At 38.6% G+C, this 15,618-nt stretch overlaps 1 protein-coding gene across 2 annotated transcripts in view; it reads right to left on the bottom strand.

Annotated features, from left to right (window-relative positions):
* Positions 1–15,618, bottom strand: part of ABCC4 (ATP binding cassette subfamily C member 4 (PEL blood group)) — a 158,033-nt gene that overhangs the window by 129,045 nt on the left and 13,370 nt on the right. For both annotated transcript variants that reach the window (XM_065642154.1, XM_065642160.1), the window contains exons 2-7: positions 14,844–14,954; positions 12,527–12,647; positions 11,647–11,871; positions 5,474–5,563; positions 4,865–5,028; positions 615–740 (exon numbers count right to left, since the gene is read on the bottom strand). In XM_065642154.1, the coding sequence (XP_065498226.1) occupies positions 615–740; positions 4,865–5,028; positions 5,474–5,563; positions 11,647–11,871; positions 12,527–12,647; positions 14,844–14,954 (837 nt within the window). The remainder of the gene's footprint in view (positions 1–614; positions 741–4,864; positions 5,029–5,473; positions 5,564–11,646; positions 11,872–12,526; positions 12,648–14,843; positions 14,955–15,618) is intronic.

Below are 15,618 nucleotides of genomic sequence, written 5' to 3'. Positions count from 1 at the left end.
AAAGCCAAATGTCCTGGTTTCAGCTGGGATAGAGTTAGTTTTCTTCCTAGTAGCTGGTATAGTGCTGTGGTTTGGATTTAGCATAGGAATAATGTGGATAACATCCTGATGTTTCAGTTGTTGCTAAGCAGTCAAGGACTTTTCATACTGGCCTGCCAAGGAGAAGGCAGGGAAGGGACACAGCCAGGACAGCTGACCCAAACTGGCCAAAGGGATATCCCATACCATATGACATATATAAACTTGGAGGAAGGCACTGGGGGTGATCTCTGCTTGGAGATGGGATGGGCATCAGTCAGCAGGTGGTGAGCAACTGCACTGTGCATCACTTGTTTTGTATATTCTTTTACTATTATTATTCTCTCTTCCTTTGCTATCCTATTAAATTGCCTTTATCTCAAAACAAAACTTTTTTTTTTTTTTTTTATTTTCTCCCCCATCCCACTATGGAGCAAGCAGCTGTGTGGTGCTTTGTTGCTGGCTGGGGTTAAAAGACAACACCAAAGAAATTCAAGTAAACTGCACTTCAAAGCACAAAATAATGCACTTATATACATGTAAAAAAATGGAAACAGATACCGATCATATACCAAGCTGTATCTTTTCAGGATTACCTTCTTAAACCATTCACAAGTTCCGCAAATGATTTTTCCCAAGCGTACATCTTTATTATCTTCATACCACTTATGACTTCATTCATGGTCCTAATCCTGACATCTGTTAAGGCGGCTGTCTTGCTTCTGTGAACAGCACAAAGTAAAAATTCTCAGATTCTCAAAAGAAGAGAAACTATTTACAATCACATTACACACTCATATTAATGAAGTTTTTGCTTTTATGTGTAAAGAGGATTCATATAATTGTAATTGCATTAAAGGGTCTTCCTGAAAACAGTATCTCAAAGCTGATACACAGGAGACAGACTTGATATGTCTGTATTCCTGGTATTCCCTTTTCTCAGGGAACTGTGAGTTGATTCAGTGTTCAGAATTACATGTTGGCTTGCACAAACACATGGTATTCCTTAAACAAGATATTTGTGTACAAAAGAAACCTCAAAAAAATTTACAAATATTACATTTAGAACTAAATAAAAATCAGAAAATTACTTTTAAAAATGGTTTTGAAACGCCAAAATAAGCACCCTTCTCATAAGGCTCTTTTGATGTTGTTAAAGAAACCAGCTTCCATTTGTCTTTTCAAGATTAACTCTAGTTGAAGCAAAGATTACTTAGCAACACTACATGAGCTATAATTTAGGACAGCTAATCTAGATATGGTTTTAATAAAGATTCCTTTAGCATTAATTGTAACCAATACTAAAGTAAATTTATTTGGTTTAGTTCGACATCATGTTTGCACTGATGAACTGGAAAAATATATATAATTAAAGTCACATGTAACGAATGCATAAACCCTGCTAATATAGCTTATTACAATTCTGAATTCATTCACGTAAACGAACTTACTTTGCATGTAGTGAGCTATGGTAGGCCTTATTTTGATAAAATATACCTTTTCCTGCTAAATTACTTATTTTTGTTTATACCAATGAAAGTTAACATTCAGAGATCATATTAAAACAAAGCAGCTCTTTAGAAGAGGTGGCTGGGTTTTGTCAGCTTAACCTGCCCCCGTAAGATTTCTCTGATGCTCTGGAAGAAATTGCCATGTTTAAAGCACTTACGTAGCAAAAATTTCAGGTGCCTGCTCATCATTTAAAAAAACCCAAAACTTCTTAGCACCAACATTCCATACACATTGGGATGGCTGAAGCAGGGTATTAAGAAATATTTACACAAGAAAACTGACAAAAGAAGTGTAGGAACTTGGCCTTAATACAATCAAGGCTTCTTATTAAGCATGAAGATATCGTAGCCTAAACCTACCATACTGACACGGAATGAGATTATCTTTGCTACATCTTCTCTTCCTTTTTTCAAAAAGAAAGACTAAAACAACTCCCCAAAGAATGTGAGAGCTCATCCTTTCTTCCCCATACACACACCACCACTGCAAAAGGCAAAGTTTAGCACATGTTGCTCAGGTCTCTGCAGCAGCAAACAACAATTCTCACCTGCCATCTTTTGAAACAGTCATCTTTCAGACCTAACTTGCAGAGTTAGTCTCCAGATAACAGAAGGTTGAAGATAATTCAAAATAATCAAGTTAATAGAGGTTTCTTTTTTAAAATGGCATGAATCAAAAAGGCTATAGTTCTCATAAACCAATTTTTCAGTTTTCCTGCTGAAATGTTATAGCATAGTAAGCATCCTCTTCCAAATTGCTTTAACATGTTCAAGAGGTTGGGAGGGTTATTTCTGTTCGTGGTAGTGGTGTTCTTGCTTGTTTTTAAAAGTGATACTCTACAAAAAAACATATTTTGTACATACATACTACAAGCTACAGTCTCAGAGATATTATATAATGGTTTAATGTACACAGATTTCCAGCGGACTGATGGCAACTTACAGGAGAGGAAGACATGTCCCGAGTTTTAAAAATGTTAAGTTGAGAGTACAGGCAGATCAAGATGACTGGGAAACACATGCTCACACGATATGCTTAAGAGCACAGTAGGACCTGAAAATTCTTCAAGTGTCTGAAAAGTCCCCTCTATGATACTAATAACTATTCTAAATTAGGCAAGCTGCAGAATTCCTTTTTGATTTCATGAGGTGTATTTGGTGGGTTTTGATCACATCTGACAACAGTTCCACAGTTTTTCTCCTAAAAAAATTACAAGGGCTTTAAATGAGAATATTACATTTGCATGGCTAAGCAGTGGGAGGGCTGAGCTGTTGTGAATAAATATATATCAAATAGTCTTCAGTCTAATAACTGAACTATTTCTCAAATAATAATTAGGTTGTGTGCATTTTGTAAAACTTGTAGTGTTTGTCTATGTAAAACATATACTGCATAATACAGAGCATACCATTCCACAGGATACTAAGGCCATTTCTGTGAACTCCTTCAGCATTAAGCTGATGCCAGCATCATAAACTGGTATGCATATACATGTTTACAAGACTGGGTCACAAGCACAATGCCAAATAATAGCACAAATTAGCTGCCACACTAAGCGTGCCTGGATTTTAGCAAAAGCTTTAATCCTTAAATTACTTCTTCATAGCCTGATTTCCTCAAACCCATGTAGATTCCCAGAAATTGCCACTTGAACACACTCATGACTACAGAGCTGGAATCCATTTCAGCTTTCCCATTAACTCCTTCTGTTCACTGCACATTTCTATTTACAAATAAAAGATCTGTGCACATGTAGAGAAGCAAAAGCTGTTCTGGTTAACAAATTCTTTCCCTCATACTGCATCCAAACAAGTGGCTGTTAATGAATGGGGGAAAAAACCCACACAACATTACATTGCCACTGGCTAACTTTTAAAATACATACCTTCAAGAAGAGACTTTCGGCACCTTGTTGTCTGACCCTGGACAAGTCCCTTAATCTCTTTGTGCCTCAGTTTCCCATCTGTAAAATGGGGATAGTAACGCTTACCACCATGGATAAGGCACTATTGAAGTGCTAAGTATTTTAACTATTGACTCAAAGCTCAAAACCTCAAAAACTTAAAACTCTAAAAACCCAACAGTGAAATAGCTTGATTCTTATGCATGCATATTATACATGCAAGAAAAATACACGTTTAAGAATATATTGAAAGTGTTCCACAAACACCTTTTATCATTAAAAAAAAACCTTAAGAATTTGACAGAGAACACTGAATGGCTCATTATTTGAGAAATAGTACATGAGCATAATAACTGAAGACTATCATAGTGGTATCAAATAGAAGGAAGTCTCCAAGTTGGTCTGATTTGGTAATTCTCAGCTCACTCTTCATACCTAGCCATGCATTGGCAATGCCAGTCTCAATACCTCTGGAAAACCTGTGTTAAAATACAACTTGACAGCGACAATAACTCACTAAAAAAAGTTTTACTTATCCAAAGAGCTAGAAGGAATCCATTCACTCTGAATACAAATGCAACAAAGATGCATAAATACTACTAAGCATATGTGTACACAGTAAAGGAACACAAAAATACTCCCATTTAGACGCGAAAGCCATTTATAAGCTCATTATGTAAGTAGAGCATGATTAATTACACAAGAAACAAAAAAGTGAGGAAGCCAGAACACTGAAGATAATTCAATATTCTCACTTGAGGTAAGCTTTTTTTTAGGAGGAAGTCAAAGAAAAACAGATTAAATTTGTCTGATAATGGAAAACTACTGCAAACTCATTTTTATCTCCACAGCCTAGAACCTTTCAGTTATAAACCTCATAGCTGGCATCAAAACCACCATCATAACATTTTTCTTCCTTTTTCTCTCAGTTCCTTCCACTTTGTCCACTCTGCATCTTTGTCTTGGAGGAGATAGAGCAAGATCTTTGAACATGAAACTTTCGGAGCTTTCTGCTACAACTCCTGTATCACCCCAGTAAGTCAAATTTACATCAGGACTGACGCTATTGCCTTTGTAGTAATCACTCCCTAAGCATCAATGCAAGAAGGCAGAGCTCAAGGAGTTACATGCAATTCTGTGCCAAGATCTACAGTAAAGCAGCTACAGAAGCAGCCCAACTCAATGTTCTAGACAGCCAATGAGTAGCAGATATTTACAGCATGTCTGGAAAGCAAAACACTTCAAGTCCCTAAACAGGAATTCAGAAATCTCACATTAGCAACGATGAAAAACATCAGCGAAGATAAAAGACCATGCAAAACACCTCACCAGACAGCCACCAATCTGAGAGCAGTACTCCACCTCCATCCAGCACGCACATTTTAAAACTCAGGACAGAAAATACCTACAACCCAACACGTGTGCCCTTACCTTAGGGAAGAAAAAAGCCTCCCAATGCAGGTCTGGACAGGAAGAAGAATAATCAGAACTGCCATTCCTGCAAGACACGATGGGCCTATCTCCATCCAAAGAAGTACTGTTACTGCTACGGCTTGAATTGGTCCAGCCCACAAGAAGTGCAAGAAAATCGTTACCTAGGCAAATAGTTAAGAAACAAAAATTAGCTTTTGGTCTTAGCTAAAAAATTAAACCCTAATAACACAAGGTTGATGAAGCACCTTTGCCTGCGGCAGGTACTGAGGCATCCAGTGAGAATTCTGCATCAGACTCAGAGACCTAAACGTGCACGGAGGTGCCTAACCTCCAGAAAGTAAGCAAATTACCACATTGATTTTGTTCTATATGCATGCACCAACATTTCTCTGAGCTTAAGAAAACAGCAAGAAAATATTTAAGGGTGGGGGAAGTATGTTTTCCTCCCATATTTTAAGAGAATATTTCTCTTCCTACGATGTTTGAGAAACAACTAGAAGAAATGTTCATAAGCAACACATAATCACCAGTGGTAAACAAAAACTTCTACATTCAAACCCCACAACCTCTTTTTAGCCCCTTGGAGAGATCTGTAATACTTCTTACCTGATCAAATTTGTTCACATCATTCGACAGCAGATTTACTATTTGACCAGTGGTAGTTTTTGCCATGGCTACGTTACTGAGACGAAGAGCCTAAAAAAAGTCAGAAGAGTCTCAAATTGTCACAGCTCACAGAGCACAGTACCCCTGTACACAGAAGACTCAATGCACAAATACAATAGCAGGGCAAAGGCTGAAGGCACATCGCAGCTTTTGCCTGAGAATATCTGTGCACAGTTCAAGAACCTCAGCTATTGCGGGTTGAATATTCTGAAGAAAGTCCTGAAGAAGATAGTGTAAAAGAAGTCTAGGGAAGGACTGCAAGAACTGAAGTGCCAGAACTATCTTCATGTCGGAAATTATTAAAAATGGGAAAATACCAACACAGTATGTTATTAAAGAGTCTGCAACTTTTCATTTGCATTGCTTTCCCCCACATTATAAGCATCCCTTCTAAACAGGAATGAGAAAACTTCACCTGAAGACCAAATTAAAATCAGGACAACATTTGGCCAATTGAAGAATTCTGTTTTGAATGGGATTCCTGACAGAACACAAAAAACCCAAGTTATTTAAGTAATTTTACACTATCACTTCTTACTAACACTGCCATCTGTGCCTTCTGTCTTCGCAAATCAGACTTAATATCCCTTTACAAATTCATACATATTTCCCTTGCTAATAACTCTTGTAAAATCATAAGATTTCTGAATTATATTAAAGGAAGTTTAACACATGCTATGAGAAGCAAAAAGAGTAAATATAAAATATTTTTATAGCTTAATAAGTTAATCAGTAAAGAATAGGATGTGATTATAAAATATCCCCCCCTAAAAAAATCACATATGGAAATATGCAATCTGAACACTACTGGTGTCCTGGTATTGTTAAAAACAAGACCAGTTCTCTTTCAGTGAATTTTCCTTTCAGCTAAGTTCTTCTAAGTACCTTCTAAGTAACTGCATGGTTTTCGGACACTGCGCTGCAGACTACTAAGAATGACCAATGGAATGCCGAAGAAGCTCATGTTTAGATTTATTGCTATGACAGCCAAGAATTCTGATAAAATTTCGCACGTTCAGTCACGAGAGGGGTGTGTTTACAATGAGGGGCAAACAGAACAGGTGACTAAAACTGACCAACTGAGTATTCCATCCCATACGCGTCATCCACCCTATATAAGAGGGAGATCACTAGGGTCTCGCTCTCTTCGACCACAGCCAGCATCTGAGGAGGACCCTTCCTGTCTGCCTGCGATCCAAGGCCAAAGACCCTGCATCCCTGAATCCAGTTTCCACGCCAGCTCCCAGCTCCATCCCCGCCGGAGGACGCCAACACCGCACGGGAGGGGCAAAACACTGCTACCTGGGAATTTCAAGACTGGTTTTGTATATTTTGTATATTTTCTCTATCTATTAGTAGCATTAGTGAAGCCTTTAAAACCTTTTCCAACTTGCAAAGTCTCTCTTCCTTATCCTTCTTATCACTTTTTCTTATCCAAGGAGAGGGTGGAGGACGGATTAACAGAGAGCGTCTGCCACAGCTTATTGTCGCCTTGCTATTAAACCTTGACAACTGGAAAGATCCAAACTGAACTAGCTCAAACATGCAGATAACAGACCCTGCTTCCTTCTACATCTGCTAGAAAGAAAAGACAGTTTTGCAGCACAAGTAAAAAAACATACAAAGCATGTTAAATGTTTTCCTGTAACAGGAATAGTTCACTCCTCAAAATCTTAGCATTTTCAGGCAGTGCACATCAACTTCTCCCTCTCCAGTTATTAATAGGATTCCTTTTTGATCAATAATCTAATCTGAAAAGCACTGTTTCAAAAACATTGTTCCAGTATTTTAAGTCAGGTGCAAGAACATTAGATATCAAAGTACTATTCAAAGCATCATTTCAGACAAAGAGCCTTACATTTCTTGCACCTCACTGTTGGGTTACAAAGGTATTAATCACACAGAGAATTCCAACCTCAACTTCACTGAAACCAGCAGGCAGAAACACTGAAAACTCCACTAAGAAATTCCTCTGATATTCCAATAATAAATCTAGGATACTTGGTATATGAGAGATAAGATTTAATTATTGGAGAAAATCATCGCTTCATTCCCTGTCTTAAGCCATTTGGCCCTCATACATCTGAAATCCCACACAAGGGTGGCTGCAGGACACGCAGCCACAGCACCTCCACGTTTCTACCGTGTCTACTCCACGCCACAGACCAAGGTTGATAAGCTCCTGGAAAAGCTGTTATGGATATCCACAGACCATAATAACACAAGTTCATGTGACACGTTTGAAGAATCATGGAATCGTTTTGGTTGGAAGAGACCCTCAGGATCATCGAGCCCAACCACAACCTAACTCTAGCACCAAACCGTGTCCCTAAGAACCTCATCTATGTGTCTTTTAAACCCCTCCAGGGATGGTGACTCCACCACTTCCCTAGGTAGCCTGTTCCAATGCCTGACAACCCTTTCCGTGAAGGATTTTTCCCTAATATCCAATCTAAACCTCCCCTGGTGTAACTTGAGGTCATTTCCTCTCATTCTATCACTTGCTACTTGGGAGAACAGACCAACCTCCTCCATGCTACACCCTCCTTTCAGGTGGTTGCAGACAGCGATCAGGTCTCCCCGCAGCCTCCTTTTCTCCAGGCCAAACAGCCCCAGCTCCCTCAAGAAGTTGCCCACCCAGGTGTGTTTACAGCACCTACTACTACCTACTCCTTCACGATACAGACATACCTGCTATTTGAGGTCCACCTGAGCCAGAGAACACTGCACTGGTGTCTTCCTGGTGGCGCACGGCCGGGTCTGTCTCAGACCCACCACCTGAGTCACCTTTCTGAGCTCTTCCTACCTATTTCAGATACAAGCACTGGAAACAGTCTCAAAATGTACCAGCCCAGCTCATTTTGACCAAGACCATCTCAGAAGGAACCATGCAAGCATCTGAGCCAAGAGGAGGGTGCTCAACGGTGACTGATTTGTCTTCTCGGGGAAGAGACAGTTGCTCCCATCATCAGTGGCAATCCAATTTTAGTCTTCCCTTCCTGTTTCAAAACTACTTTTGAAGTAGCACTGGTTTTTTATTTTATTTTTTTAAGTTAAATAAGCCTTACATTTTCCTGGCTGAATGGACCCGTCTAGACTGCAAAGTGTACAGAATAAAATGGAAATATTGGACATAAAGAAGCAGCTCTACTTATACAACCCATTTCTACCAAGAAGTCCCATTTTGGCACTTTCCGTTTCTACTACATCTGAAACACAGCACCACACAAGCTGCTGTGAAGAATATTAACTCTATCCCAGCCAAAGCCAGTACACTGTCGCTTTAAATAACGCTCTGACCAGAGCATTTATAAATGCACACCGAAAGTAAGAAATACTACTGAAGATTACCTGGAGCCATATACCTTTTTAAAAAGCAACTGTAGTTCGAATTTACATTGTATTTTACATTTGCCAATTATCTGTCTGTTTTCAGCACAAAGATCTGCTTGATTTTCTGTCTAGAAATTTTCCATACAGATGTATTTCCCAGCAAGTACCTTTTCTCAATGAAAATAGGTTTGAATTGTGTGAACTAAAGAGAGCAGTTTGTATGCCTGATGTCTTCGGTAAAACTATTTTTCTTCCCCCATATGTAATTGCACAGGTCCATTTTCAATTCTTTAACCATTATTTACCTTCCGTACTCCTATCATAGTGTTTTAATCTCTCCTTGCCCCAAAAAGTTAATTTAATAGCATGCTAAAAAGAGAGAACTGACCATAGAAAGGAATAATGTAACTGTTCAGTCAAATAACTCCTGACACCTTTTTGGCTGCTTCCTCTCCCAACCAACTACTCCACAGCTTAAACTGCTTTAGTGTTTATTCTGAACCTCAAAGAACTTGTATAAGTTAAGTCTTTTACAAAAAAAGTCAGCCTCCCATAAGCAGCCTTTGGTTTTAAAACATGAGATTGCAAGTCATGCGACAGATTCCACTTTCATTTTTGTTAGAAGTTTCCTGCGTGCAGCAGTAATACTTCCTACTGATCACAAAACACCTCTGGATTTGAATACAGGGTTTTGGCAAATGAGATTTTAACTCTCCAGGAGATGAAAAAGGGTCTAATACTTAAGAATTATGAGCATTTGAAGTTCTCTATTAAGGATGCTCTCTCATTCAACTCATTCATCCTTGCAAATCCAAGTTTTTATTTACTACAGCAATTAATGAACACCGCAAAAGTGCTGGTAAATTAGCATCCAGTTCCTTTCGAAAGCCTGTATCAGGATTAATAGCAAGTATGACCTAGCTACAAGCCTCAGATAATGAAGACAAATTATTAGAAAGGTTTATCGATGTTCTGCTGTGACCTCAGCCTTCACCCTCAGGAGTAAACATTTATGAGATGAGGAGAGATTACTTCTCCATTTAATCTCATCTCTAGAAATAAAGGTGCACATTATAAACATTTCTTTTCCAAGCTTCTAAGCTAGTATCAACACAGCAGCAAACAACATCACTATATACATATTTCATGAATTTCAAACTGTGTTATGATAATCAGTTTAGTAAATTAATACCTTAGAGAGATGTTTATGTACAAGAGAGCGGTGTGCCATGTTAGAGTCAAGTTCCCAGAAGATAATTTCCAAGGTACCAGAGGAGGAAGGAGAATAAATATGTGCATGAAATGCAACTACCACTACAATGGGGACATTCTTACTCTCCTCACTTTACCGCTTTGCTCAAAACCTTTGCATGACCTATAACAGTAGCACAAGTGTTTGCCTTAAGCAGATGGTACCTATGGTTAAAATAATGGTTAAAATAACATGGATTTCTTGACATTCTAAATAAACTTTACAGTCCTGATCCTTCAATTAAACTTGTTTGCTGAGGTAAGAACTGGCAGGTCACTACTCCAGCAGCACTAAAACCAGAAAGATGGGGACATTCTGCTTGGAAGTAGAGATGTGCTCAAATGCTTTGGGTATTGTCAACAGCTTCAGAAGAGTGAAGCAGACATTCACAGCTGGTTTGCTTGCTCCCCAGAGCAGGGGAAGACAGCATTTCACCCTGGCTGTTGCTCAACTCCTTCCTGCAGATAATGTCCATAACTTCTCTTGTTCCACTTTCCATCTGACAGTGGCTTCAGCTCCGTCTGTATTCAAGGACAGCTGTTTCTTGATCATGACACACAGATGGCAAAGAAACCACTGCTTACTGAACGTACATCCCTTCTCATACTTCATTGGCTTCAGTGAAGGACTCCAGTGCTCCCATAGTAAAACCAGTAATTGATGCTAAAAAAATGGCTTTACCCTACCTTTAGGATTCAGCTCAATTCTGAACCGTCTCTCCTCTGCCCACTCCTCTCTCTCTTCCCTCCCAGTCAGGGGGATACTGAAGGGACCTGCCTGTGAAGAGGCCAAGCATCCCCAACAGCCTGGAGGTGGCAGCAGCAGAACCGCAATTCTGCTGCCTCTCCCTAAACCTACCAGAGGGATACCCCGAGAGGTGGGGGGGGACAGCCTCTCTGTCCCGCAAAGGAGGCGACTCACTAGCTCTACAGCATTGCTGGAAGAAAATATAAATATATCCCACCATTAACCACAAAAAGGCATAGGGGCGGGGGGTGGAATTGAACAATGAAGCAATTCCCAGGCAACTGAGAGTGCTGAAGCAGACGGCGACAGCCAAGCGTAACGTCCTCGCCAGGGATGAAACTGCAGGGCTGAGTATTTAAAAGGAGACATGGCACTTAGGGACATGATTCAGATGCCACATCTCCTTTTAAATCAAAGGCCAGCATCCCCTGGGAGCTCTGCCCCTGTCCTGCTGTACGCTGACAGCCTCTCACCGCTGCAGAGCACAACCTTTCCACAGCACGAGCAGGTGAAAATCAGCAGCTCCTCCTGGGCTTTAGGGCTATTTAATCCACCACCTTCACTAGGATGACTGAAGCTGTCACTTGGACAACGTATTACCAAAGAGAGAGCAAAACCACATATACACATTTAAGGTCTGATACATATTAGCTTGCATTACATTTCTACAAATAACTTATATGGAATCACACGCATTAACACAACAAATAACTGTATTTTTAAACTCCTCTAATGAAATAGCTGTCAAATTCCAAATACACCTGTAAACAGTTTTGCTTACCTTCCGATAAATCATATGGCACATAGCCACCCTCAGCTTCATGCCAGCCCGCTGTACATGATAGAAGTATAAGTGGTGCATTATAGCCAGAATAAGCGTGCACACAGACAGAGCAGCTGCGTAGCAATATGCAACCTTCAAAGCTATCTCATTTGAGGAATCATAGTTTTCAAAATAATTAACAATTTTTCCCAAAAATATGGGCTGAATTATTTTGAGGCTTTCCTGAAAGAAAAAGGAGGGGGGAAAAAAAGTATTAATAATTTCATATCATATCATGCTACCCAAGTTTGTAACCAGGCAAACAAGAGCAAGTGCTGCTGCAAATCACTTCCCATATCATTTTGTCTTTACTGTGCTCTAAAATGGCAAGCCGATTTTTATCAACATATAAACCAAAAGAAAAATGTTCCACATTAAAATTTAGCTGTCTTTAAAATGAACTCTCTCAATTACCAATAAAAACTCCTATGTTATAAAAATGGTGTGAATATGTATTACACTTTCATTTTTAGAGATGATAGTATGCCCTGTACAGCCATTTACACATAGCAAAAAAACCTTTCTACGGAGCACCCCACTCAGATACATAAAATACACCTAAATCTTACAAAGCAAGTCAATGGCTTGTAATGTCTCAAAAATACTGCACTGATATCAGTTCTCTGTTCCACGTCCATAATCCCGCAGCTACGGCTTTATTTTTGAGTCTCTATGGGGATACAGCTCTGTTTTACTTTTCTAAGATGGTACATGAACATTACAGATTCTCTGAACAGCTCAGCATGAAGTCACCAACATGTATCATGCAATCTAAGAGGCCAAGTTTCACATAGCTGTTAGCTAAGAAGTGTGTTGTGTGACATTCTACACCACTTACCTCAATCATTGTGAAAATTCCAAAAACTAAATAGGATTTCCAGTAACAAAGAATAATGGCTTTTGTTAAATGTGGCGTTTTTCCTCTCTTTTTTGCTTTTTGCACCTCTTTATCCCAGTACCTGACAAACAAAACGCAAACATGCTGGAGGACAGCAGTAAAATCATAAGGCAATTACCTCAAATAAAATACTGTCAGACTTACAGCCAGATTGCCATGATCACTTTTCTACAATAAAAAAAAAATACAAAAGACGTTAACAGATAGTCGTGTTTTCTTGTTCATGTAAACACGTTGTACTTAGTATTACAGGCCTATTTGCTCCTGTATAATCACAAACAATTCACCACTGTTGACTGCTATTGCCTTTGACCATTTGCAGTGAGGAACTCCCCTCTTCTCAGTTCAGACAACCACTCAGTTAAGAGCCTATTATATGATCTCTTGACCATGGACTGAACTGAGGCAGCACCACGTGTCTTTATCTTCCTATAAACTCTGCACATCCCCAAAAAGGTTGTGATGTACAATCCTTTCTCATGTCTGGCCCTTTCGTTTTTCCCACCATGTGCTTTGATGAGGACAAGCAGATATGGCACGGGAGCAGAGGGAACTGTCTACAGCAGCTTTGTCACGTCTCTTTGAAGTTAAGGATTATAGCATCAGAGTGGCAAAAACCTCGATGTTACTGCCTGCCTGCCCACAAGTAGGACACAATCTGTTCACATTAAAAATCAAAGACAGTAATAACAAGCACTATTTTGTTCGGTTACATGTGAATGAGAAAGCATCAGAATTTAAGTAGACTTCTTAAAACACGTTGTTGTCAAAGAGGATATTCCCTTTGCTCCTGAGGGATAAACATTTTCTGCCAAGCCCTCTGACCTTGCCAGTTTGAGGGTGGAAATGAGCCTAAGGCATGAAAACCAAATTATTTTGCAACAAGGCACACAAGTTTGAAGCATACAGTACCGTTAAGAAAACATTTTTTATTATTATTTTTACGTTCTTTGTTGTTACAAGGATTATAAATCTATTGTCTAAAAGCTTCAGAATAAGAATCGAAACTGTGTAGATTCTGCGGGCTTTGTTGGCCTGAGAGAAAAAATTACTTCCTTAGGTGGCTAATTATGGATTACATTCTCTGCTTCTTGGTACACTTAAGAATTAAAAATTACTTACTTTTTTTTGCATGCTGTATTTTCTACCATTTCCTGACTCATGGAAAGTGTGTGCTTTTACTGTAAGCATCATTGGAAAGCATCCATCTTCCTCCCCTGCAAACTCCCTGAACTGCTTCAAGACACATCCGTGGAATTTGGCAAAGCCCTCCAGCTACAAAGATGTTAAAAGCTGCACCCCTATGAGCTTATCGCTGTCCCGTTTTCTTCAGTTAACTCAGCCAGAGCAGGACAATGTAAGACCTTGTCACAACCTTTCACTTCTGGATTCCTTTTATCTGTTGAGGAGTCTCTCATCCCAAACAAACTATTAGGAAAGTTGATTTGCTCCAGCTTCAGCATAAAGGAGAGAAATAGCACAGCCACACTTTCTTAATACAGACACCACCTTTCATGAGGCGACACCTCTTCCTCTAATTGTATTTAACAAAAAAATATTTGAAAAGAGCCACCTGCTCTATTGCAAGGGTCAAGACAATTTACATAAACTGTTGTTCTTGGAAGATATTTCACTATTAAAAGAGATAGATCCTCCTAGGACCATAACAACATGGATTGGTACACAGTCCATGAAAGAGTATCTATAACAAAATAAAAACACCTCCTAGAAGCAAGCTTTTAGAAATCTAATGCATTTTATCCACCTTACCAAAATGTGGCATTTTTTCAATATGCATATATTTATACACACACATATATATATAAAGGATACACAGCTGTAACTTAACTCAGTTTATTCAGCTTATGCTCAAAAAAACACACTAAAACTTTTTCGCCACTTTTATACAGCTAAATTGGAAAAGTTTCCATAGCTATTCTACCACAGACTAGAAGACTCAAATTAATTTATTAAGGATTACTGCAGCAACAGTTCATGGAAAGTCGTCTTTTCCATTCTGCAAAATGTCATAAAAATTATAAATGACATAATGGAAATATGCCAATACATTTTCATTATGTGTAACTTGAAAAAAATTAAAATGGTGAACAAATTCTAAATCTTACTCTTAGCTCTTCAGCATTTTAGTAGATCTTGTTAAACTGTACAACCTCTTTTAATTTTAGAATAGGAATAAAACTCTCACCTTCATCAGCAGAAATAAGCAATGAAAGAGAACAATGATTTTTCTCCTTACCACTGCAATTCCTCTCCAAGCTTCTCTGAGGAATCTTCTGGCAGCACTTGATACATATCATCTTCTTCAAGTTTCCGTTTATGGCCAATAATAAATAAGGGATTCAACCACCTATTTAAATACAAATTATTAATAAAATAATCAGCAGATCATGAGTAATTTCTTTACATATTAGTTCTTTTATCCCTTTCTTCCCTCCTTTTCTGCTCATCACTCAACAGCCACACATTTCACTGCACTTTTCTCTTACCTAAGAATTAACTAAGTCCCATTTTACAAATAGGACAGCATTTCCCGTTTCCTAAAGCTGTTTATGCCCCACAGCACCTTACTCTCAGACATCCAGTCAGCACAACTTTTCTTGGCCTTAAGGCAACTGTTTTCTTGTAGTGCTTCCTTATATTTAAGGAAAATTAGCATTCATTTAAATATTTAGGAAAAAACAGAACTCAATCCAACTATCGAAATGTTGACAGTAAATAAAACTGTAATACATATTAAAATATTTTTTTTGTAACTAGCATGGCTATTCATTTACATGAGGAAAAAAATAGCTGCTGCCCAACTGCCATATTGACAGATATTAATGGCCAGTAAAGACAACCACTCAAATATAAAAATGAGTAAATAATGGATTATCTCTAGAACTGATCTTAGCCATGTTTGGAAATATAAACAAAAATTACACTGTCACAGTGCATAGGTTCAAAAAAATGAAAATATCACCTAACAGCTCAGTTTCCTTAGTAGACAGATTTTTAAAAGCTCAGTATTT

The sequence above is a fragment of the Caloenas nicobarica genome, chromosome 1, assembly GCF_036013445.1.
Source record: "Caloenas nicobarica isolate bCalNic1 chromosome 1, bCalNic1.hap1, whole genome shotgun sequence".
NCBI lineage: Eukaryota > Metazoa > Chordata > Aves > Columbiformes > Columbidae > Caloenas > Caloenas nicobarica.
This window is presented reverse-complemented; position numbering and strand designations above follow the sequence as displayed.